Source organism: Macrotis lagotis, chromosome 2, assembly GCF_037893015.1.
Source record: "Macrotis lagotis isolate mMagLag1 chromosome 2, bilby.v1.9.chrom.fasta, whole genome shotgun sequence".
In the NCBI taxonomy this organism is placed as follows: domain Eukaryota; kingdom Metazoa; phylum Chordata; class Mammalia; order Peramelemorphia; family Peramelidae; genus Macrotis; species Macrotis lagotis.
Window position 1 is genome coordinate 288,096,927 of NC_133659.1, and position 26,196 is coordinate 288,123,122.

Below are 26,196 nucleotides of genomic sequence, written 5' to 3' on the forward strand. Positions count from 1 at the left end.
AAGGATTCTGCCTATCTGGTTGTCAGTATTTCTTACTTTTACCTTTAAAACCAGCTTTTCCCAACCCTATCATAGTTTTGGGACCATCTGGCCCCAGACATACATCTTAACGGAACCTTTACCTCCCCTTTGTTAACAAAACTTGAAGAAACCAAAGAGCGTTTTAGGTTCAAATACTCAATTTTTTTTTTTGCAAGGCAAATGGGGTTAAGTGGCTTGCCCAAGGCCACACAGCTAGGTAATTATTAAGTGTCTGAGACTGGATTTGAACCCAGGTATTCCTGACTCCAAGGCTGGTGCTTTATCCACTACGTCACCTAGCCACCCCTCAAATACTCAATTTGCCTTTACCAGTGACATTTAGTCAAAGATTGCAAATCTGGTATCAAAGGGAGTAAATATTAACTTGGTCTTCCTGAAAAAGAAGAGGCATTTCTATTATATTAAAGATGAGACTTTTCCTGTTCATCTTTGAGGCTTCCTAAAAAAGAAAAAAAAATAAGCTGCTAGAATTAGGTTAAGTGCTTTACAAATACTTCATTTGATTCTCATGACAAGTTGCAGTTATCATCTCCCATTTTACAGTTGAGCAAACTGAGGCACAGGCAGTATGACTTACCTAGGATCACATAACTAGTATCTCAGACAGGATTTGGAACTTGGATTCTTCTGACTCTTGAGTCTAGTACTCTCTTCACTGTGCCACTTAACTGCCTCTAGGCAGAAACTGTCCCAGCAGATTTAGAGGCCAAAAGTATTTTATTCCTATCTCTATCATGCTATAAATAATATTATTTTAGATGAACATTTAGTGAAATAGGGGACTTTCAAACTTTTCTGCTGAAATGATCAGAACTGAACAGAAAGTTTGATCTTCAAGTATAGGACTCAGGTGAAGCATAGAGAACATGGATGGGAAGGGCAAATAATGAGGGATTTAATGATGATGAACTGCTTATATTCCTGCAAACTAATAATTCACATGAACCTTCTCATTTATTCAAGCAGTTAGAAGGAGCATATATAGGCAAGGCAGAGGAGGAAGCTGAAAATAAAGGTATAATATATTATAAAGATGGAGCCAGTAGATGAGAAAGGAATGTACTGAGAGAAAGGAAAAGGAGAGGTAGAATGGGCTAAGATAATTACATTTTAAAGAGTCAAGAATAAGATTTTACAATGAAGTGGGAGGGAGACTGTATGACCATTTTCATAAGAAATGGATCGGAGAGGAAATAACATATACACTCAATAGGGTATAGAAATCTGTCTTACCCTAGAGGAAGAAGGAGAGGAAAGGAATGGGAGACAGGTGATGGGGGAGAAAAGTGGGGGGATGTAGGTGATAGAAGGGAGGGAAGATTATGGGTGAGGGTAGTCAGTACAACACACTTTTGAGTGTGGGTGAAAGGAGAGAGAGATTAGAATAAGTGGGGGTAGAGAGGAATGAGATGGAGGAAAGTACAACTGTGGGGGAAAAAATAATGGATCAACTTCTCTGATGGACTTATAATAAATAATACAATCTATCCCAGAGATAGTAACAGGAACACAGACTGAAGTCTGATTTTTTTCTTTCACTTCATTTTTCTTGAGGTTTCTCTATCTTTGTAGGGGGGAAGGGGGATTGTTTACTTTTACAGCAAGACTATTGTATTGTGAAAATAAATGAATAAATAAATAAAAAGAAATTATACTTTCAGGGTAGGGCTGCTTAAGTCTGTCAAAAAAAAAAAAGATTGTTTTTTTAGTTCCTTTTGGGCATGTGTGGGTTTCCATTTCCTGTCCCTAGTGTACATTCTTGGATTACCACATTATAACTCATTTTCATTTCATACAGACCCTACTGCGATACTGAGTTATTATAACCCTGTGGGGTGAACGTATTTGCCATCACATGATAGTATTGGAATGGCTAGGAGAAACCAACCAAGTATCCTCATTTTTTAATTCCTTAATTCTAGGGACTCCTCATTTCAATCACTATAAGTGAATCTAATATACTTCTCTCAAATCATTTTGTATTTTATGTATATTTTGTAGTTACTTCTCTGTTTCCATGTTGTGTTTCCTCCTCCCTATCCCTCACAATGAAAGTTCCTTGAGGGACAGTGATTATTAAATTTTATTTTTCTATCCTTATAGCTTAACACTTATGTCTTGATTAGAGTAGAGAGTTAATAGTACATATTGAATTGAATTGGGTGGACCCCTTTTTTCAGATTTGCAAAAGGAAATGAACAAATGACACAATGAAATAGGTTGAGAAATGATGAACACAGATTTCTATCTAAAGTGTCTTTTAAAGTAGAGCATGCTTCAAATGGTCCACTCTGTAGTTTCTTTCTGGAAATCCAAAAGAGAACAGTGATTTACAGAATAAATTGCTTGCTTCTGAGGATCATCCAGTTTATAAACTACCCCAAGTAACCTATTCTTCTGTAGCATGGCAGTGGAGTGTAGGGCATTCATTCAGCATTTTGCATATCTACCTTTAGCTGTTGTTCTTTCTTGTTCCATGGACACTTTTCACATTATATGCATTTTGGGACTTCTGTTTCTGGGCCTGGATTTGGGGTACAGATAATATCCTTAGGGATATCAAGAGGAATGCCAGGACAGTAGTAATTACTACCACTGCTCATGTTTTTCTTAAAAGTAATAGACTTGAACAGTCCTGCACATGAAGGACCTAGTTTGTAGAACTAGAATTTTTTTTTGATAAGTGTTTGGCAAAACCAGAAAAGGGCAACCCTAAATTCTCAGCTGGTACATATCTTCATTTTTTTCTAGTCTAACTCTAAACTGAAACTAGTGCGGAGCCTGGCAGTGTGTGAGGAGTCTTCTTCTCCTTTTGTTGATGGGCCACTGGAAACCCAGGTAGGTTCTTTCTAGGAAAAAGAATAGCTTCTGGATTTTGTACCTTCTTGGTTAGGCACAGCCAGCAATAGGAACATCTAATTTGAAAATTAGAGAGGAGGAGGAGGGAGGAAGGAAGATGTGTCCTGAAATTCCTGCAGCCATACTAAACAAAGAAGATGCATCACTCAAGACATTCAATTCAAGTAAGGAAATTTTAGGGTTGAGAGAGAAATTTTCTTGCAATTGGGGCCTTTTTAAAATCCAGTTCCAGTTAGTAAGAGCTGGGTATAACCAGAGCTCTCCCCATTGCAGAAAAAGATAACTAATAGAAAGAACTTTGCCTTAACTCTAAGCCCAAGAAGGATTGTTTCTCAGTAGAATGGGGGGACAAAATTGATAAAACATGTTTTCTTGTAGAAGAGAGATCACCTTCAGATTTGCTGGAATGCCCTTTCCCTTATTGACTATAACATTCTCATCTTTCTTCCCAGGATATAATTCAGTTGCATATTAGTTGCCCCTCTGACAAAGAAGAAGAGAAGTCTATGAAAGATGGCTCTGAAAAGGAAGAAAAAGACAAAAATAAAGAAAAGGTCCCAAGGAAAATGCTGTCTAGAGGTGAGCTATTCCTCTTCCCTAGAAACTCCCCTGGAAGAATCTTCACCTTCACAGCTTGGGTCTTCCCTTCCTGGGTCTTATATCTCACTGGTCTTACCTCCCATTTTGGAATATCCTGCCACCTGCATGATTTCCTGGTAAAGGAGATGATAATGGCCACTTCCTTTTCCTTCTTCCCTACCCGATCCTTGAGTTCCAGGCATCATTGCAATTATATTAGCAGTACCTCAGAAGAAACGTTGTAGTCAATTCTGATATATGTTTAATAGAGCTAGCAGTAATATGAATGCCACAGAATTTAAAATTACTTATTTCACAATTGATTACAGAATGAATTATTATGAAACTTTAAATGCTGTTTCCTTCCTAGTTATTCTTTTCTTTTAAATTTCTTGACTGATGTCAAGGTGTTCACAAGGCATATTGAGTGACAAGAGGACGGCATTCCAGATTAAAAATTTCCTTTGGATCTACTTTGTGAATGATCTATGCACAGTGATTCAATATTGTTTATTTGCTTGGACTGAATGTTGAAGCTCCATCTACTACTTTTCTCTCAGACCTAGAAATAGAACCCATTCTGTTCAGGACATTCAGTTACATCAAAAGGTGTTTTATACAAAATTGTGGCTTAGATTTCTGGTTTTATTTAGTTTCACAGGAAATTTAAAGGGTTTTTTTTTTTTGAGATACTAAATTTTTGTATTCTTTGGGTTTTTTTATTTTTAATTCCTTATTATGTGGACCCTTCTTTCCTGTCTTAATCAAGGCTGTTGTATGGGGTCAGTAATCTGTTTCACTTATTTTGTGTACTTTTGCTATTATGATTCTAGACTCCAGTCAAGAATATACAGACTCCACTGGAATAGACCTACATGAATTTCTAGTAAATACACTGAAAAAAAACCCAAGGTAACAATAGTGTTTAAGAATCGGGTGAAGCTAGGGTAGGGTTGGATCATCGTGGTGGAGGAAAGATAGATTATGACCCTGATCTCTTATTAGAATCTTGTGTCCCTTCAGAGTGGAGTTTAATTTGTGAAGGATTCATATTATCGGTATGAGAGTTCCAATTTTAGAATATTGCAGGAGAGAAATCTATGGAGAAAATATGACTATAGAAAAGAGTAAAAATAAGGGGGCGGCTAGGTGACATGGTGGATAAAGCACTGGCCTTGGAGTTAGGAGTACCTGGGTTCAAATCCGGTCTCAGACACTTAATAATTACCTAGCTGTGTGGCCTTGGGCAAACCACTTAACCCCATTGCCTTGCAAAAACCTTTAAAAAAAAAGAAAAAAGTAAAATTAAAGGCATAGAATGTTTACAAAGAGCATAAAAGTTTTTTAAAAATTATTTCAAATGCAAGTTAGACCTTAACAGGTAAAAGTCCTATAAATATCCATCGATACAATGTAGAACAATGATTATAAAAATAATTGAATGTATGTTTATATTAATAAAATTGACCAATGGCACAATGTCTCCCATTAAACTCATTAAAAACAAAGTTATAAATAAAGAATAAAGGGGGGGGAGAGCAGGGAATGAACAGATAAGGTGCTTTTACTTTGCTGTTTTATTTTTTTAACACAATAACATAGAGACCTGGACAACCTTTGTACATGTTAAGAAGGATTGAAAAATATTCTTCATCTGTGGTTTTGCAGGGTTGTGTTTTCATTCTTCTAAACAGGGGCACTTCTTTTTAATATCTTTTAAACAGGGACAGAATGATGCTGCTAAAGTTAGAACAAGAGATTCTGGAATTCATTAATGACAACAAGTAAGTAGCATATGTATGAAACACATGTTTGGAGGGAAAGGAGGTCCTTTACAGGAAAAAATCTTAACCGTGTCTTTGGGTAGTATATTTTTAACCTTAAAATCTGAATTTTAAAGTAAGTACTCACTAGGCACCAAAAGGAGAGAAGCAGCCAAAATAGGAATTATTATGTATATAAGCCAAAAAAAGTTTTTTGGTCTTTTTTTTCCAGCTACAGCATAGACCAGAGAAAAGAAAAATCAGTTACTTCTTTTCAACAAGTCCTTTCCTATATTCTACTGTTCCTTCATTTCTTGGCTTTTCTCCCCATTTCCTGAATCATTCTTTCTCTGGGTTTTTGCCCTAGTGGGTCCCAATCTTGAATATATTGGCACAAACTAAAGTGTCTTGGATACAAGATATGTAGGAAAAACCAGTTGGTTCACATTGAACATATCTCTCTGTATGATGTTTCTCTTCTTCTTAGAGAAGTATCTGGTTCAGATACTTAAAACAAACAAACAAAAATCTTGTCTCTTAAATTTATTTTTTTCTTTGTCCTTTATTCTTTTCTTAACTTTGGGGCTGTCCCCAGTAACCAGTTCAAGAAATTTCCTCAGATGACCTCATATCACCGGATGCTATTACACCGGGTTGCTGCCTATTTTGGAATGGACCACAATGTTGACCAAACTGGAAAAGCTGTCATCATCAACAAAACCAGTAACACAAGGATGTAAGCAAGGGGGCAAAAACTAGAAAAAGCTCTCCTTGACCTGAAAAATTTAGGGTCAGGATGTTTGTGTGTTCGGGGAAGGTCACCCTGCCAATTCATTCCTGAACTTGTCACATTAATTCCTGTTCTCCTCTGTTTTAGTTTTAGTTTTCAGTAGTTCTGTGTTACATTTTAACATTTACATTTAACATTTTACATTTATATTTACATTTTTCAGCTACTTTGGACCCTTAAGAATCAGACAGAGCAAATAGCCTAAATCACCTTTTTCTAATAGATGAACCAAGCCTTTCAATTTAAATTCTGCTGAGAGTAGTATAAGTGAAACCCTAGCAAGTAAAAGTTAAAAAAGAATGGGTGGGGTCTAAACAGTTTAAGGATATCCTTGTATTTGTAGTGAAGTGTTACCTCCCTGGGATCACTTCTAATAAGCACCAACTAAATTGAGAATTGTAAACCATGAGTGAAGAAGTCCAAAGTCCAGTCTGCTTTCTAACAGAAGGGTCTCTTTCTTTCCCTAACATTCTCCCACAACCCTAGCCCTGAACAGAGGTTCTCAGAGCATATCAAAGATGAGAAGAATGTAGAATTTCAACAGAGGTTCATCCTGAAGAGAGATGACACCAGCATGGACCGGGATGATAACCAGGTGAAGACTCAATGGGAGGGGCAGGTCTACAGAGAAAGTTTTCAGTGAGAGAGAAACTGGGAAGAGAGGGGAATTTTTATGAAATAGAGGAAAGATTTAGAACTTGTGTCCAGCCACATGGAATATATATATCTTTACTTTAGTTATTTGACTGCATTTGTTGATCTGGAAGCTACTCTTTGAACCCCACAGAAATAATACTAAAGTTTACTAGATTTTCTCATTTTTTTATGGAATTACTGTACCCTTCTCAGAGCCATCCCTATAACTCCCTGGTATTATTGCCAAGAGCAAAGCCCCTTCCTGCGTCTTCAGTCTCCATGCAAGTAGATATTTCTGTAGTAGAGGGGGGATTATTTAGGGCACCCCAGAAGCCAACTGTATCCCTTTCCCATTTGTCCACAGTCAGATATGTTCCTGGACACTAGAAAAATATGTAGGTAGATAGTGGTATAATTTACCCAGTTTAAAGATGATTCTGATCCCTTTCTCCCAATCTTTTAGTCATTTTCTACCTCCTTCCTCTCAAGGTGAGTTAGTTACATTGACTTTTAATGTTAGATTCCACAAATCCCCTCTACAGCACACTCCTGTGGGGAAGCCTGTCCTCTCCCTGCTGAGTTCCCAGTTAATTTGCTCCAGGTTTCATTTACTGACCTGCCTTCTGCCTTGACCTTGTGGTCTCCTTTAGGCAGTAATTGCTTAAGCTGGGTTAGTTTTCCCTCTTCTTTCTGAGTTGATCCTTTAGCTAAGTGAGGACTCTGTTTTTGATGTAGTCTCCAAAGGGTTGTAGCAAGAGAATGGAAAAAAAAAAGAGAGAGAGAAAGCTATATGGAATTTGGAGGACTTAGAGAACAACTGATAAAGTTCTATCTAATTTCTGTGTGATAAGTATTGTCTAATTTTTATTCCTAACTGGATGTAAGGTGCTGTGAAGAAAACAGGAAGGTTTTCTCTGGGCATTTGTGAGGGAGATTCCTAGATTAGAGCATCATGATGGTCGTGGACAAAGTGGGCCTGGTTGGGAAAAACAAAGCACAACAGCCTTTCCATGCCAATACCCTTCTTTCCATCTCTCCAATGGCCTATTTTGTATAAATTAGAGATTTTCCAGGCCTAGAGACAAATTGATTTAGGGCAGATCAGTGATCTCTAACTTATACAGACCTCTCAACTTTGTTCTTGATCAATAATGGAATGGGCTCTGAGCCAGTCCTCATCTGTTATACTTGGTGCATAGAAATTATACAGTTGAGGACTAATGTCTAATTGGTTTGGACTTTAGAAGGAGATCTGGTGGAATGTGGGTTCTTAAGGGGCCCTAGTGACAAAGAACACCAACTAGTCAAAGTGGAACTCTGCTGATGCTTACAACTATTCACTGGGGGTTGGTAGGTCAGAATGAATGTTCCCTGCAGTTGCCCTCTTCTCCAGGGTGCTTTATACTTTTCAAAGCCACTGAATTAAAGGTTAGATTCTCTTAGTGGTTCCCCTCAGATATTCATGAGATCTCTCATTCCAGCCAAGGTCCTTTACCTTCTAAGAGAATCTAAAAATGTCTGACCTATAGTTTCCAGAATAGAATGGTGTTTAGTAATCATATTCATCCCTTGACACTCCAAAAAGCTGGGAAAAAAAGAGAGAAGAGGTGATGTTTCTGCTAGGCCTGCCCTTTGCTATGAAATTAGGCTTCTTTCCTGCCTTTGTAAAATTACTCTTTTATTGGTTCTTAGCCCCTTGGGCAACACAGTGTACATCTTTCTTTCTCCTCTTCCAACCCTACTTCTCTCTATCCCTCTGCCCATCCAGTCTTCTTGTTGAACCTTCTCTTTATTCTTCTTTCTTGTTTTCCTTTGTCCTTCCCTTGTTATTTTGCTGTTTCTTTAACTATATACATATATACATACATACATACATACACACATACATATATACATGCATACATGCATTTAAGCTAGTTTTCTATCTCTCTTCCTCCCTCTAATGGCCTTAGCTGACTATAAGATTAAAGAGCCTGACTTGACAGTTGTAATTCAGAATTCATTTTCAGTGTCTTGTTGTTTAAATTAGCATTTATAGCTTACATCTTCAGATTAAGAAAATAGTGAATTAAAAAGGAGAGATATAAGCTGGCCCATTGTTAAAATTTTATCTATCTCTGCTGAGGATATAATTGTTGCTCTTCCTTATCTGACTTCTTTCTACTCATCGCTCTCCTTCCAAGACAGTATTTTATTTTTCAGGGTTATTCTAGGCTCTCACTGGCTGGAGAGGTACCTGATTGTTGCAGAGAAGCAGCCTGACCTATATAAATGGTTGCTCTTCTTGATTCTTTGGGAGGTAAAGAGAGTGCCTCTTACCATCCCTTTTCCCTCACTTCCCCTCCACCCAAATCTCTGTCTCCCAAACTGCATGGTCAGATGTACCCAGTGAAATCTGTCCAAGATTAGATTTTTTTTTCCCAATTTTTTGATGGCAACTATAAACTCTCCCGGTTTCTCTTCCTTGCTGGTGTGCAGTGAGCTTGCAGTACGAGGAGAACTTAACTAGCTTAATTCTGCTCATCGATCTAGATCAGAGTTCCATTACAGGATGGAAGGAGGAGCAAGTCAATAGAAGAGAGAGAGGAGGAATATCAAAGGGTTCGAGAGAGAATATTTGCCCGAGAGGTAAGTGTAGCTTCTGAGAGTTGTCAGCCCATAGTTCTTAGTGCTTTATCTTTGATACTGTGAATGGAATGAATCTTCCATAAATAAATGTTTATAAAAACCAGCATCAACCAACTCCAGATTTGACCTCCAAAATTAAATGTCTGTCAAACTATAGATTTTTATCTGTATTATTCTTACTGTGTATTTGTTGGGCAATGGACAAGGAGAGCTGAAATTTGGAGCTGGCTGAGTTTGGTAGACCTGATAGACTAAAAATAGAATTGGTTTGAGCAGGGAGGGCCCTAAACTTTGCCCATCCCACCCTTCCCACCACCCCTCCAACTTCTGTTTCCCAATTTTAGGCGTCATTGCCCCAAGGGGGCAGATTTACTATCTATGTGGCTAATACATCCATCTTGTTTAGTCACCTTAGCTTTAAGGATATTGGTGATTTTGGAAACACAGGTCTGATGTCCATTCTCGCTGAGTTCCTTATTTCCAAAAACATAGATATCACTGTTTGCCACTCAGTACCCCACACTGCCCTTTGAGACAAAGAACCTCTTTCTACCTATGTTTCTTACCTTATACTTTTTGAAACACAGTTGGCTCTGTGGTACTTTTGCACCTAGAGTCACATGGGCAACATCGTTCTCTAAGGCAGTTGGGCCATGTCCACTGTTCTTGGTCCCAACATACTGTCAGTCTGCCACTGTGTACTGGGAGAAAGAGAGGGGCAGTAGGAATGTAGGAGTTTTTATTCAAGAAAAGATAGCATTAACTAATAATTATACTTAGAATGAAGAACCAACATCCCTTTCTGGTCAGTAGAATGGTCACTTAAGACATGCTCAGATCTGACCCCACTATCCATTCAAACCCTCACTTCCTGACTCCTTTCCCTTCTTCTCCTAATTTCCCTTCTCCCTACCCTCAAAAATGCTACTTCTTACTGTCACCCAGTTCAGAATGAAGTGGGGTAGGGAGGACATTCCAGTAAAATTGAGCTTTCTCCATTGTCCCAGAAGACCTAAGTCCTTCCTTATTTTGGAACACTTGTACAATAAGTTTCTTTCCCCAAAGCCCAAGGAGGAGTAATCTTTTTAACCTTAGACCTGTATGGGCTTTTCACCTCCTCAGTTAGGATAATCATTTAGAAAATCACTGAATGTTCTGACTAGAACTTGCCTTCCCAACCAATTAATGTAATTTAAGGAGAGCTGTCATGTGCACATGGCTGGGTTCAGTAATGTTCCTTAGCATTATATGGACAAATACTAGTATCCTTCAGTTAAAAGGATAAGTGCTGACTTAGGCAACCTGATTTGATGCTGTTCCTCATCAATCTCTAGTCCTTGTTGGCTTCTCATTAGCTTCATAAATAAGGTGAGCACCCACCATGTTAACCTTTAGTAGATCAATAAACTTTATGAAAAATAAGTAGTTTTTCTTAATTAATTAGGTATGTGGGTCTGGTTTTCAGAAATGCTTAGAAAATAATAATACAGTAGAAACTAAGGAAAATAGTTTAGAAAAATTCTGTCCCTTTTTTTCCAAAACCCCTTGTCTTTTCATGCCTCTACTGAGGCCTAGATTCTTTGTCAAATCTCTGTGGATTTCTGAGTTTCATGATGGATCCTCCTACTTCTTGCTGTGATTGGAGGAGTTAGGAAGCCTTGAACTTCCAGACTGAGAATGCTGGACACAGCCCAAAAGCCCCAGGAAAGAAATTGCTTGATTCCTAATTTCAAGGGACCCCTCACCAGCCAGGGAGAGTTGATTAAGTTGGCATTATGGATTCTGGTAAGGGGGAGCCTAAAAATAAGAAAGTAAGATGGCAAGAAGGCTGTTTGGATGGAAATGCTGCTGCTGCTGCTGCTTGCTGCCTTCAACAGAGCTTCCATGCTCTAGAAAGGGAATGCTATCCTGCTTGGGTTTCTCTCCAGTGCCCACCCAACTCAGTGGCTAGACATTGTTAGTATTGCTCTATACCACTGTTGATCACATGTCCAGGGAGTCCACCTTGATGCTATTTATTTGACTTGGAATTTTCTCTAGATGTTAGGAAGTAACTTCTCCTCCTTCCCCTTGCTCTACTAAGCTCTCTGGGTGTCATCTGGACCATTTAACTTTTGGTCAGTATAGTAGATGGAGTGGCCATTGAGAGTACTTCCAAATCATCTGAGTCTTCCTCCATTTCTCCATAACTGGCTAAATCCATAGTTTAGTAAACCCCGCCTAGTTCCTGGGGGATCAAGGACAAAACAAGAGAAAAAAACAAAGATAGTTAGATATACCTTCCTCTTCTCCCTTTTCCCATTCCTGTTCCTTACCAACAACCTCTGTCATCAAACAAATGCTTAGGGTAGCATTCCAGATCTTAAAACTCTTTCCCATTAAAGATCCAAAGTTAGAGCGGGTGTGTGGGTAAGGGTTCCCTTGCCCCCTTTTCTCATCCAAGGTCATACTGGTGGGGGTGAGCTCTTTTGGTTTGAGAACCTTGGGTATTCAAAGTGTCTTGGACGCCCTTTTTCAGATGTGCCATGCTGTTTTCTTATAAGTTATTTTCCGTTTTCTCCCCCCCCACCTAGACTGGCCAGAACGGATATCTAAATGACATCAGGTTAGTACCACTTAGCATGTTCCCTGCTTCACACTGAGCTTTGTCAGCAAGGATAATGTAATCCTGTAATGATGCTTTTCTTTGATGTTAACCAACAGACTCTCCAAAGAAGCCTTTTCTTCTAGCTCTCACAAAAGAAGGCAGATTTTTAGGTACCTCTGTGTGTTCCTTGCCCTCCCCCCCCTCCCTTTTTTTGCCATAATCTGTTCAGCAGAGTGAGTTTGCACCATGCATGGCTGCTTGTGGAATTGTTCAACCTGTGGTATTTGCAGTATTGGATTCCTTCCTCTTCCTTTCTCCTTCCCCTTTCAAGAAAACCACACTGACACAATTCCTGCTAAATTTTATTATTTCTGATTAAATTTTTGAGCCCTGGATAGGTAGGTGAAGGGGACTGGAAGAGTCTTCCACTTCTCTTCTGTCCCTAGAAAAGCTAAAATAATTGAGTGAAGTGGATGCAACTAACACATTTATTTCTTTGAAGAAGGATGAAATACATCTTCTAGCAATTTTGAATTTTGTAAGGCTTTAGGAAGTATATTCTTGGTTCAGTAGAAGAGTAGGTTGAATAGCCTTTAAGAAGAAGAGACTCCCAAATGTCTACCTTCTAATCACTGGGATTATTTGTGAATAGTTCCACCTGGAGTCAAGGAAGACAAAATAGCCTTTGGAAGGGCCTACCTGCGCCTGGGTGGGCCGAGAGCATGTTCTTTATATGGTTCTCTTTCTCCTACGCTTCAATCACATTTAGTGCTGGTGAATGATGCCGGATTGGTAGCCCCAGAGCCTGGTGCCCTCCCTTTGTCCACAGCGCAGGTACAGCATGAGTTTCTCCCCTTCATATGGTATCTCAAGTCCCATCCCAGCAGGGACCATTTATGGGAGGGATAATGGGAGAAGCCTTTACTCCAAGAAAATGTCCCAATGTCAGTGTTTCCAACTCATTTCACATAAACGACAGGCTGCTGAATTCAGCTGTTTATTTTTGATCTTATCTTTTTGTAAATGAGAAAATTTCAATGTAGATGAAAGTTCAGATCTCAGTGCTTTAGCACTATAAAGTTAGACTTTGGGTTGAGGCAGTTTCCAAATGGTGGGCAGCTAGATGGTACAATTGAGTGCCAGACCTAGAGTCAGAAATATTCATCTTTCCGAGTTCAAATCCAACCTCAGATGCTTATTAACTGTGTGACCTAGGCAAGTCACTTAACCCCTGTTTGTCTCAGTTTCCTCATCTGTAAAATGAGCTGGAGAAGGAAATGACAAACTACTCCAATATCTTTGCCAAGAAAACCCGAAGGGGGGGAAGATGAAGATCTGTACCCAACTGAAAAATGACTGAAAAACAATTCCAAATCCCCCCAGATGTGATTGGCTCTCAGATTAAATCCAAGCTGCATAACCAAATGGAACCAAAGCAAATGGAATTCATATAATTGAAGTTGAATTGGAAAAGATGTGGAACTTTTCTAGACCATCCCAAACTTAACTGTACAGAGATCTCCCACAAAGCCTCCCATTTATAAGAAGCTTTTGAATAGTGTTGGGGTTTGGGAGTGGGATTCCTTTCTCTAGCTCCTGTTCCATTCCTCAACTCAGATTCATTAGATCCTCCATAAACCAGGTTTCTTTTCAAGATTATCTTTCTCAAAAAACAAGTGTGATGGGGCAGCTAGGTGGCGCAGTGGAAAGAGTACTGGGCCAGGAGTCAGGAGGACCTGAGTTCAAGTCTAGCCTCACACTTAATTGTCTAGCTGTGTGACCTTGGGCAAGTCACTTAACCCCCACTGCCTTAAATAAATAAAAAAAATTTTAAAAATTAGAATGAGAGCCTAATGGTGGTTCTGGACTCTGGAAGACCAGAGCTCCTTTTCTTAGAAGATACTGCAAATTCTTTGGACAAGGTGTGGTTTAACATTAGCTTACATTTGTGTAGCAATGTGTATAATTTTCAAATTGCATTGATATTTTATTTCACTGAGTTAGGTGGAACAGGTATTATCTGCATTTTACAGGTGAGGAAACAGGCTTATCAAGGTTAATGGTTTGCCTAAATTTACAGAGCTGCTAAGTGACAGAGTTGTGATTTGAACACATGTCTTATTAGTATAGAGTGCTTTTTGCATTACTACATTTTGCCCCTCTCCAAGCCCTCAAGTTGCCTCTTGAGTATCCTCTTCTAATACCTAATTAAGATTGACTGATTAAAACCCTACTAATTAGTACAATGTAATATTTCACTGTTTGGAGAATAACTAGCTTCTGAAACTAGTGAGCAGACATAGCCCCTGATTTTTCTACCAAACTTTCTCTAAATATAATTTTTTTATTGGGAGCTTTGATTAAAGATATATATCCCTGGGCCTGCAATTGTATAGGTTTTGAGAAGGTGACTTCTTACCATTCTAGGGTATTAGTAATGATGTTCAGATCTCCAGTGCTCAAAAGCTTCGATCTGAATCTTAGCCTCCCTGCTTTCTGTTCTCTATCAACTCCTTTTCCTATCCTGACTTCTTTGGGAAATAAGTACAGAGAGACTGAAGTCTTAGATCAAGATTAGCAGTACCTGAGACAATTCTCAAAACTTTTGGCTAACTTCTCATCCTGACTCTATCTATAGTAGAATCTAGAAAGACTTTAGATAGACCACCAAGAGTTCCACCACATCCATTAGTGCTAGGACCCTCTTGTCTTTTATTCCAAACACTTCCTACCCCTTTGCCCTACTCTCCTGATCACTTTTAATTTAAGATTACCATTAAATCTATTTCTAGAAACTAAAACCAGCACTTGATTTAATCTAGCCTAAAAGAACTGTGATCCAGTGCTCAGAGACAATAGTATCATAGTCTACTTGTTGCCATCAGTTTTATTCTCTGCCCACTTTTTTTGATGCTGCACTGAAGTAACAAAGTTCTGCATCTAGACCCAGTGGGAGTCAAGTTGTTGTGAAAAGAGGACATTGAGATCTTGTCCTGGCTAAAATTGATGTCACCTTCTTTAACCTTCATTAGGGTTTTGTTACAACTCTGGTTGTCCAACATTTATGTGCTGGGGTTGCTGCCGAAAGATTATAATGATTCTGCTCGGCTTGATTCTGAGCTCCCCCAAAACTAGCTTCATTTCAGCACTCTCACATATTTCCCTCTGGTTCTGGGTTTGATGGTCTGAGAACAGCCACACAAATTTTCCGGCTTCCTGCAGAGCAGGTAGGTGGATGAGAGAGTTGTCACGGAGATGGCAGTGTTTGACTGGTTTAGGCAGAAGTGGTCATGAAGGTTGGTTGCCTTCTAAGGAACTCTGCCTCTAGCCCTAAAATTCAGGCTGGGCATTCTCTCACACATGTTCTGTCTGTACCTCCTCCCCTCTGCACCTCATTATCTCTTTCTTCCTTTCCTTCTCTTTTTCTCATCTCCATCTTTTTGATCCCTTTCTTTCTCTTTGCCTCTGTTCCATTCCCTTTCCTTTTCCATTTTCCTTTCCCTCTTTCTATCTCTCCTCTGCCTTTTCTCTTGCCCTTTTCTTTTTCCTTCCTTTCCCTTTTCATTTTTTTCCTTTCTTTATGCCTTTCTCTTTGCCTCTGCCTCTTCCTTCCCCCTTTCATTTTCCTTTCTCCTTTATCTTCTCCCTTTCCCTTTTTCTCAGCCTCCCTTTCTTTCACTTCTTTTCATTCCCTTCTTTTTATTCCTTCCCCCCCCCCAATCTTCCTTCTTTCCCACCTCATTCAGGACCCTTCTTGGTCTTCCTCTTGCTTTTGACTCTTTTCTTAGATTCGGCCCTGCTTCTGCCCTTGATCTGTCACTCCATATTGATGATACTTCTCTGTCACTTCCATTCTTCTTGCCTCCCTAGCATACATAGAAATCCTAAGAAAACAGAGGTGCTTCTATAATCTTTGGAAGACCTTGCTCTCAAGCCTGGCCCTCTGATCAAATATACAAAGAACACGAGGCTCTTTTTAATTATATGAAAGTCTCTGAGAAAAACTTTTACCAGGAGTCCATTTTGGTGTTCCACAAGGGGTTGGATCCAGTTCTAGCCTACCTTCTTTAACAGATGGCCAAACTAAGGATAGGCCTTTTGAATGCACTGTACATCTGGGTGGGGGTGGGAAGAGTTAGAGCCATTTATATGATGCTTTATAGGTGAGGTTCAAGGTTTTGTGACCTAAAGTGAAACAGTTTCTTGGTTACCAATGGATTGGGCTCTATATTTTGATTGAAGGCAGATACCCTTTATTTACTCATTGTCTATTATCTCCAGTTCAGATATGCTGTTGGTGATGAGAAGAAAATCCCTGTCACTTGATAAGCCTAATGATAGGGGTTGGTGGGAGGTCAGAAGGAGTTAGGCTTTTCAGTCTAAACTTAGGCTTTCAGATTGATTTAAAAAAAAGCCTAGCTTTTTCTATCACTTAAAAGTAGAACTACGAAAAAAATGCCTTCTCCCCCCATCCCCAACAGTCTTGTTCTTTTGACTGGGAATTTCCTGATGTGAATGAACATGGAAGGTGCAGGCACAATATTTCCTCTCTCGTTGTTCAGAGTCCCAGGGAGAAGTTGGTTTGATTCTTCTTGGTTGAAAGTCTTTACTGTAGCATGTGCCATGAAGCAGGCTGACCAGGTCCCACAGTGCCAAATCAATAGGCACTCTTCTCCCCCCCCCCCCCCCAAACTGGTCATGATCTGGACCTTTGCTGAGGTTGGATCTGGATGTTACCCTGGGAATATGCTAGAGCTTTATTCTCTCACATCATTGTGGCCAGGCCATCTCCAGACAGGAGAGTTCTTCCCCTGGACCACTAGCCCATCAGTTCCTCCATATCTGGGTTCCTAGAAGGGACAGGAGGTGAAACCAATCTCTGGGTCATGTGTTGTAGCACGACCACTTCTGTTAGCTCAGTCACCAGTTCTCTCTTTCTCTCTCTCCCAGATTTGCCTTTCTGCTCTTTGTTGCCACTCTTGGTCTTGTTCTGTCTGCTCCCATCAAGCCTCAAATCAGCTGGCCAGCTAACAAGAAATCAATGTGCCCTGTCTTCACTGTTCTCAAAAGAACTGAAATAAGCTTTCCCCTAGCTCTTATGCCAAGGTGGTGGGGTGGGGGGCATTCTGACCACTGTGGTCTCTACAGGGGAAACCGTGAGGGGCTGAGCCGTACTTCAAGCAGCCGACAGAGCAGCACAGACAGCGAGATCAAATCTCTGGAGCCCCGACCTTGGAGCAGCACAGACTCAGATGGCTCTGTCCGTAGTGTTCGGCCACCTGTGACCAAAGCCAGCAGCTTCAGTGGGATCTCCATTCTCACACGGGGTGACAGCATTGGGAGCAATAAAGGAGGCAGTGCAGGAAGAATCTCCAGGCCAGGTACTACAGCTACCACTTCCCCAAGCTTCTGCATCAAAGTCAACTCTTCTGAAAACCACCCCTAGCATCTACCTGCAACAAAACATTGGCTTCAGTGCTGAAAACTTAGAGCAGGGGCAGAAGAGGGGCTCCCTAGTCATGTGATGAATCCCACTGCTTTGTTAGGGCCTGTCTAGCTGAGGAGGAGCATCTTTGCCCAGCCAGGGTCCAACTTATAAACCAGGATATATGCAGGAGAGCTGGTTTGGGTTGTCTTAACAAGTGAGACCTAGAAAAGGGACCGCAGCACTCTCAGATGCACCTTGTGACCAATTGGAAGAAATAATGCTGCTATAGCCCTTGAAGGGAGCCCAAACATTCCTGTTTCTTTGGAGTCCTGAACATTAGGAAGAACGAAATTTCTCTTGTATGCTTCCAGCACCTACTCTTTGAGGCCCTGGTTCTAAATAGTCCCATGACTTTCTCTTGCACTTTTTCACATTCCCCTGCCTCCTCTTCTCCCTGAGGTCTGTTAAGTATATAGACTAGGAACTTTATCCTTTACTACCCACCGTTTCCCCTGATGCCTAGCTGTCTGGCAAATCAATCAACTATGACCTCAGGTTTATTCTCCAGGTCATATTTCTAGCTTAGATCTGCCATTGAGATCCACCATCTCGGAGAGCTTCCACCCAGGCCCTCATCTGGCTAATGTGAGCTCATCTGAAATGGGCAAAGAAAATTTGGAGGGGAGGAATTGCCCTCATAGACCCACCAAGAGAAGCAGGCTTGCCTTCTCAGCATTCTTTAAACAGACCTGATGGTAGAAAGGGAACCCAAGAGAGACCAGGGCTCTCCAGGGACCCAAAGCCTAGGTGCTCTCGCTGTGCCCCTTGCCCGGACACGGGCGGTAAGTCCCTTCTGTTCTGTGGCTGCCTTGTTCCCGATGTTGCCCACCAGCCTCACGTCTGGTTCCAGCTCAGAACCATTCACTGACCACAGGGTAGTTCTCCGCCTCTGGGCCACCATAGAGACTTTTAAGGGAGGGGGCAGATGGACAAGGATGAGTCGGTGTTCATGGCTTCGTGTCTGGTTTGTGCTTCAGGCTTAGCCCTGGGTGCCCCAGAAGTGTGCAGCCAGGTGGCCTCCTCCCAGCCTGTCCGGGGCCTTCTCCCCTGCACTCCTCAGCAGCAGCAGCAGCAGCAACATCCGGCTCTCCCACCCGCAGCCCAGCAGCAGCCGCCCCTGAGCAACCACATGATCTCCCAGGTGAGTCAGCGGCTGCCATGGAGGCAGCCCGGGGCGGCGTGGCAGCCTCGTGGGGTGCTGTGGGGAGGGCTGGACAGGGAGCCTGGAGCCTTGCTTTTCCTGCTGCCTTGTTCTTGCTTTAGGTGCCTCCTTTCCATCTATTATTCCATCCTTCTCCCTTTCACATCAGGATTAGCAGTTTGCTTATGTTTCTAACTTTGGTGCTTGAAAGGAGCACAGTGGCCCTACCTTGGCTGAACTGAGCCTCACTGTGTCTGTGGAGGAAATGAGGAAATGCGTCCCAGGACCTGCAGAACAGAATAGAAAGCACCACAGCTCCAGTGTTTGGATGAGCTTGGGGTTTGGGAGCTTGTTTATGAGGTGGATGGACTCTGCGATCGAAGAGGCAAGGAACCAGTGGGTCCTGCACCAGCTAGCATCCCCTAGATTGGGCATTCCATCTCCTGTCTCTGGCCTTCTATACTAGCAGGTCCCTATTTGTTAATATACTGGTCTCAGACCCACTCTGGGTCATGGGCACCCCATGTGTGTGGATTGAATCTTAAAACTCAGTCTCCCAGCTGCAGAGGATCTGAGTCCAAGGGTGCCTCTCACTCCCTCCATCTTCTTTGCTGCGCTTTACTTCTTGGCTACCAAGCTTTCTACTCCTTCCATCTTCTCCATGCCAAGAACCAATTATTTTCTTGAAAGTAAAACTTGGTCTGTTACAGGTACTTAGAAGCAGATCTCAGGAACTACTCTCCCCAACTCCTTTTGCAGGCATCAGGTAGCCCTCTAGACGTGGGTTAAGTGCCAGTCAATTTGCACTCAGTATAAGGAAAAACTAATAATTAAACCTAACTCAAAGAGGATTTAGTGCCTTGAGAGGTAATGAGACCTTAGGTGAGGTCTTTGAGTGGAGACTTAATCGACCTCTGAGGGATATGAGGCGGGGTGGTGGGGGGTGTTCCCTTTTAATGTACTGAAATTGCTCCCAAGTGAGGGCCCTTCCAATTATATATTCTGTGATTCCTCCCTATCAGTGAACCCAAGCCTGGTGAGTTGTTGCTCTAGAGATGGGCCCCCCCTTCTTCATGTTAGTCAGTGCTTTCAGACTGCTTTTCTAGCATGGTCACAGCCTTGTTCCCTTGTCTAACTCATTCATGAAAACTCAGCATGTCTGGCTTTCTGGGTGCATTCATATGTGTCTTTTATTTGGCAGTGTTCAGACACCTTACTGTATGTGTCTCTCTCTCTTTTTTTTTAAAAGGTTTTTGCAAGGCAAATGGGGTTAAGTGGCTTGCCCAAGGCCACACAGCTAGGTAATTATTAAGTGTCTGAGACTAGATTTGAACCCAGATACTCCCGACTCCAGGGCCGGTGCTTTATCCACTGCGCCACCTAGCCGCCCCGTCTCTCTCTTTCTAATGTCTTCTTTTATTGCTGATCTTTGGGGAGAATTTCCAGGCCCCCACATCTCTGGTATTCATGTAATTTCATCAGAAATATATGTGCTTTTACTCTACCTATCCCCCAAATAGAAGAAGATGACAAGGGATTAAAAAGAAAGACCAGCAGGATTAGATCCGAGAAAGTATTAGAAAGTATTAGAATGTCTATGTGACTGACCCTGAATGCCAAACCTCTGTACACATTGTGTCCCAGCTGAGTCCTTAAAGAGCCTTTAATGGTATTTACTGATTGTTCATTTTATTTCCACACCTCTGATGTCTGTCCTTTTTCTACTTTACTTCTGTGACCTTCATTGCATCTCATCTAGATTGTTGTAGCAGCCTTCTAATTAGATTAACATTCAATTTCCCTTCTCCAATCAATACATCTTCCATACAGCTGCCAAAATATTCTTCTGGGGATAACAGTGAATAGAACCTTGGATTTAGAAGATACCCGAGTTCAGATCAAGTTTCAGATACTTTCTAGTTGTGTGATCCTGAACAAGTCACTTATCCCTATTTGCATCAAAAAAAAAAATACCCCAACAAAAGTAATCTTCTGAAGTACAAGAAACTTCTTGCTCAAGAAACTTCAGTAACTCCCCATGACCTCCATATCTTATTTGGGACACAATAATCAAATCAACATTGTTCTTGCTTTGGGGAAGGTAATGACAATCTTAACTGCTTCATGACTTCCTTGTGATTCTGAGTCATTAGATAGCTTAGAGTCTTGGACCATAATTCTCTTCCCAGAAGGTCACTGGACCCTGAATGTCTATTCTTCATATCCATCCATGTTGGCCCTGTTCCTCCAGATCTCTATCCAGCTCTATCCTCTGCTTCCACTGTCTACCTTAGAAACCTCTATTTTTAACCCACTGCCCTTCATGTTGGACTTCTTTCATGCATTTTCCATCTCTTTGCAGTTACAGAATTCTGACTCTCTCTGATGACACTGCCTCCCTTGCAGTCTTGTCCACACTTGGTAAACCTTTTCTCATGTCCTGATGCATGGGACCAGGAAGAAAAATGGACATACTTCTTGCTCCTCACTACAATTTCCAGGCCCTCTCCCTACCACATTTACTCAGCAATTTCTCCTTCTTTATAGTTCTCTCCATTCAGGTATTTCATCTTGTCAAATACTGATGGCTGTGACCTGCTGGCCTCAAAATCATTTTCTTTCTGTAGGGGTACTCTGTGTGACTCACAGTCTTTATCTCCACATGAAACACTGCCCTTAATACTTAAGGAATTGTTAAATTGGAATCCCCTCAGATTGCTTACTTTCCAGTTTTATCATCATTCTTAACTATTGGTATCTAACACTTTTGTTCCATCTCAGCTGTATAAAGGGATCGTCTTACTCTTGGAACTCATCATCCTCACAGTCCATAATTTAGAAATTCCTGTAGCTGGTCAGACATAACCTTCTGTCCTTTAATTCTTAATTCTTTCGGACCACTATTTATTAGTGATATTGGTCAATAGCTTTTTTCCTCCTTGCCTTATTTCTTTCTTTTTCTTTTTTTTTAAATTTTTATTAAAGATATTATTTGAGTTTTACAATTTTCCCCCAATCTTGCTTCCTTCCCCCCACCCCCACCCCCCAGATAGCACTCCGTCAGTCTTTACTTTCTTTCCATGCTGTACCTTGATCCAAATTTATACCTCTCTTCTTCTGAAACTGAACTGTGTCCTCACCTCATCCTTCAGGCATTCTACCCCTCCCTGCTTTACCCTATTCTAAACTTTACTTTTCTGCTTCAAAAAGATCCATTTTAGTCATCTAGTTCAAGTTTACATTGTCCTTGGCCCTGTTGTTCCGGTGAGAAGGTCATTTAACTCTTTGCCTCTATTTGCTCGTCTGTCAAGTGAGGATAACACCACCTGCCTTATCAGAATTTTTGTGAGACTAAATGAGAAAATATGAAGTGCTTTACAGACCTTAAAGTGCTATATATGAGGTCATTTTTGATGCAGTCATTGTCATTACCTTAGCACTCATTCTTATTCATGCTCTAGTCCTAGATTCCTCATGCATCTACCTTCTCTACTCCTGCTAGTTACCTAGAGGAAGTCACAGAGCCATATACATTGGGTCTGCCACAAACTTAGGTTTTCTGTCCCCAACTGGTTCCTCACTTCTGCACTGCAATAAATAGACCTTTCTTTGACTGACTCTGTTGTATTTTTTGTTGGAATATTCCATACTTTCTCTTCTCTTCTGAAACCATATCCTCTTCTGCTTTTTCCCTCCCTCTCTCTTTTCTGCAAACTACCTCATCTCATAATTCACTGAAAAAATTTAGGCCCTCCATTACAAACTTCCTCTTCTCCCTAGTTCCCCATTTCATATCACCTCAGCATCATTTCCTCTCCTCTTCTCTTTTGCTTCAGTCTGTGACGATCTCCCTTCCTTGTCCATGCCAATCCCATTATGCCTGTGATCCCATCCCATCATAGGGAGCTACTGAATTATCCCCACTTTATCCTTGATTTTAAATATCTCCTTATCTGCTGCTACCTACAGACATGACAAGATTCCCTATCAGTCTTTAAAAAAAAAAAACAAACAGAAAAAATCTTTTACTTGAATCTCTCCTTTGTTTTTCTTGTATTTCTACCTTTCATGTTCATTCTTTTAGAAAAACCTTAGAAAAGCCCCCACTTTCTCCCCTTCCTGCTTACTTCTCAACTTCATGCAGTTTGACTTTGCTGTTCCTTGACCTTTTTTACTGTCTTCATCTCCTTGGTCTCTCTGCATCATTTAGTGGATCTTCTCTCTTCCCAGGGTTTTAGTAACACTTCTCTTGGGTTGTTCAGGTCCCTCTCAGGTTCCTGGAAAGTTTGACATTCGTGATTTGTACTCTGTATCCTTCTCATGGTGATCTCAGCCACTCCCAGGGCAATGCAATGACTCCCCAAAATTCCCAGCCTTCTGTCTCTTTGTTTAAGCTGGCCTCTTCCTCAAATCTATTGTTCCCTTCCAGGCTTAGCTCAGGTACAATTTAATACAAGAAATGCCTTCCATGTACATATTTTTCTGGTTACATAATGTATCTTCCCGATAAAAGGTAAATTCCTTGAAGGCAGGAACAGTCTTTTCATCTTATTTTTATCCTTTGCCTCTAACACATAGTAGGCATTTAATAAATGCTTTTTTGTGTTAGATATTGCACTGTAAGAAGACTATGGAATTTGACCTTTAAATGGCACCTGGGACCTATATGGTATTGGCACTTTTCCTTATATGTCCTTTTTTCTTTTACCTCTCTTTTCTCCCATCTTTCTTCCACTCCACCCACACTCTCTCTTTTGTTTCCACTGTCTCCTGACTGGTACCCCAAGTCATTACATAACATCACTGGTAGCACTCAGAACCAAGAGTAGTAACTAATCCTGGAATAAGTCATTATTAATTGACTACCAGATGCACAATATTGCAGATGTTTGAGGGAAATTACATAATTCCTTGGGCAAAATGTCAGAGGATTGTTTTATTTAAGATTAAGTTTAATTTTTCACTCATTGACAAGTATAGATTTTTAAATATTTAAAGAACCTATCACTTCAATGAATTTATGATCTTATTATTTGTTTTCTTCCCAATCTATCTATTTTCTCAAACTACTTTTGTCTGTATCCTGTAAGTCCTCCACAGGAGCCCTTGTCTATATTATAAATATTTGGGTTTTCAAAGAGTTTTCCCTTGCTCTCAGTATTTGGCCTCTATCTCCTTTTTTTTCCTTATTATAGTTCTGATATTTTTTAACTCCTCAAACTTATGATTTCATAATTGCTTTTCTGCTGCAGCTTAGTCACACCTACTGTGCTCCTCTCCATTGTCTTTTGGGTAACTTTTATTCTATGGAGCTTGTTGTTTTCATGATTCATTTCTGTACTATGTCCACTTGAAGTTCTTGATATTTTTTAAAAAATGATCTTTGTTTCAGGGAGCATAGTCGTCACTAAGAAATTTCTTAAATTCAGCATTCTTCTGTCTAGTTCTGACCTATCATTATCCATTCTGTCTAAGTTCATTGTCTATATTTCTTAGATATCTTTACTGACAGACCAACTCAATGAACTCTTCATCTGCATAGCCTTGGTAAAAATACATTTTTCTCCACTTGATTTTTTTGTTTATGGATAGATAAACAGAATATTTTCTAAGTGTCAGTCAAAATGCTAAGTGCTAATAATATAAATACAGGCAGTTCAATCTATATGTCTGAGAGGTAATGTGTTTCATGCTTTCCAAATTTTCTTACAGATCTCTTCAAATCTAGATCTTGTATTCATTCATTTTGACTAGTTCTAAAATATTGATCTATATCCTAATTCTGTCATACAGATTTCTAGTTTTCCCAACAATTTTTACTAGATAATGAATTCTTATCCTACAATATTGTCTTTATACCTGTCAAATACAAAGTTACTATATTTATTTTCATTGTAAATTATGTCTACTTTGTTCTCATATTAGATAGTTTTGATAATACCTTCCTTAATAATATAATTTTTCCCCATTGGTTCCTTTGAATAAAAATGGATTACTTCAATTAAATTAAAAAGACTTTGTATAAATAAAACAAAGATCTTCAGAAGGAAAGTAGGAAATTAGGTGAAAAGTTTTATACAGTTTCTCAGATGAACATCTCATATCTCAAATATATAAAGAACTATAAAATCTGTAAGACTATGAGTTTTTTCCCATTTGATAAATGGATAAAAGATGTGAACAGGCAGTTTTTCAGTGAAGAAATCAAAACCATTTATAGTCATGTGAAAAATACTCTAAATCATTTTTGATTAGAGAAATGCAAATTTAAGCAACTTTGAAATATCATTTTACATCTATCAGATTAGCTAAAATGATTGAAGGGGAAAGCAACAGATTTTGGAAGGGGTGTGGAAAAATTGGGACACTGATTTATTGTTGGTAGAATTGTGAACTGATTCAGCCATCTTGGAAGCAATCTGGAATTATGCCAAGAAGAATTATTAGAATAATAATTATTAAAATGCCACTACCTTTTGACCTAGCAATACCACTAAAAGATTGATTTCCAAAGGTAATTAGGGGAAAAGGAAAAGAACATGTATGTTCTGAAACAGTTATAGCAATTCTCTTTGTGGTGGCAAAGAACTAGAAATTGCAGGAATGCTCATCAATTTGGGGAATGACTGAATGAGTTGTGGTATATAATCATAATGGAATACTACTGTGCTATGAAAAATTGTGAATTCAATGATCATGAATAGACACAAATAGATTCATACAAAATAAAGGAATCTGGTGGGGGGAGGAAGTTACATGATAACTTTTATATATTTAAAAGGAATACATTTGTACATGTGTGCAGTCATCTTTTTTAGCTTTTACTGTGTCATAGTAATTCTCGTTTTATTCCTTAAATTAAAAATAAAATAAATGAAAAAAATTTTAAATGCAGATAACCAAATGAGGCTAGATAGGGGCGGCCAGGTGGCGCAGTGGATAAAGCTCCGACCCTGGAGTCAGGAGTACCTGGGCTCAAATCCGGTCTCAGACACTTAATAATTACCTAGCTGTGTGGCCTTGGGCAAACCACTGAACCCCATTTGCCTTGCAAAAAAAAAAAAAAAACAAATGAGGCTAGATAACACATAAAAAGGAACTGAAAGAGATGGGGAGAAACTCCAGAGATTTCCAGGATGTGGTGTAGGATAAGATGGAAACCTGGTATCTGCCATATTTTCCATGGCAGATGGAAGATGAGTTGAGGATGGTGGTCGGAATGCAGGTGACATTCTTCTTGTGTTCTGCCTCTTTGGGTCACTACCTACCAATCATAAGTCAAGTCAGCAAGTTTTTTGAAGTGCTAGAGTACAGAAAGACAAAATGGTTCCTGCTCTTGAGCTCATAGTCCAGTAGATGATAAAACATGTAAACACACCAGGTAAATTGGGTGATGTGCTCAGAGGGATGGTACCAATATTAAGAAGGATTGAGAAAGACTTCTTGGGGAAGATGGTATTTTAACTGGCCTTGAAAGGAAGTCAGGAATCAGAGTGTAGAAAAGAAAACCTTCCAGGTTTGGAGGCTAGAAATTGTAGAGTGGTGGAAAAATATGAATTACTTTATAAGCCTAAAGGTTGTATGCTTGACCCCAGAGTTAATGGTTGAGAATGTGTGTCATGGCCTGAGCTTCACTTTAAGAAGATCAATTTCCTGAATGGTGGCAGAATGGCTGATGTGGTG

General features: G+C 40.1%; 1 protein-coding gene across 9 annotated transcripts in view; it reads left to right on the forward strand.

The window, feature by feature from the left end:
- Nucleotides 1-26,196, forward strand: part of R3HDM2 (R3H domain containing 2) — a 168,658-nt gene that overhangs the window by 124,138 nt on the left and 18,324 nt on the right. For 3 of the 9 annotated variants that reach the window (XM_074226310.1, XM_074226319.1, XM_074226314.1), the window contains exons 4-14: nt 2,794-2,880; nt 3,354-3,480; nt 4,314-4,392; nt 5,205-5,264; nt 5,839-5,979; nt 6,520-6,628; nt 9,202-9,297; nt 11,871-11,902; nt 12,001-12,054; nt 17,033-17,265; nt 18,350-18,513. In XM_074226310.1, the coding sequence (XP_074082411.1) occupies nt 2,794-2,880; nt 3,354-3,480; nt 4,314-4,392; nt 5,205-5,264; nt 5,839-5,979; nt 6,520-6,628; nt 9,202-9,297; nt 11,871-11,902; nt 12,001-12,054; nt 17,033-17,265; nt 18,350-18,513 (1,182 nt within the window). The remainder of the gene's footprint in view (nt 1-2,793; nt 2,881-3,353; nt 3,481-4,313; nt 4,393-5,204; nt 5,265-5,838; nt 5,980-6,519; nt 6,629-9,201; nt 9,298-11,870; nt 11,903-12,000; nt 12,055-17,032; nt 17,266-18,349; nt 18,514-26,196) is intronic. The other 6 variants (XM_074226311.1, XM_074226316.1, XM_074226312.1 and 3 more) reach the window with 3 other exon arrangements.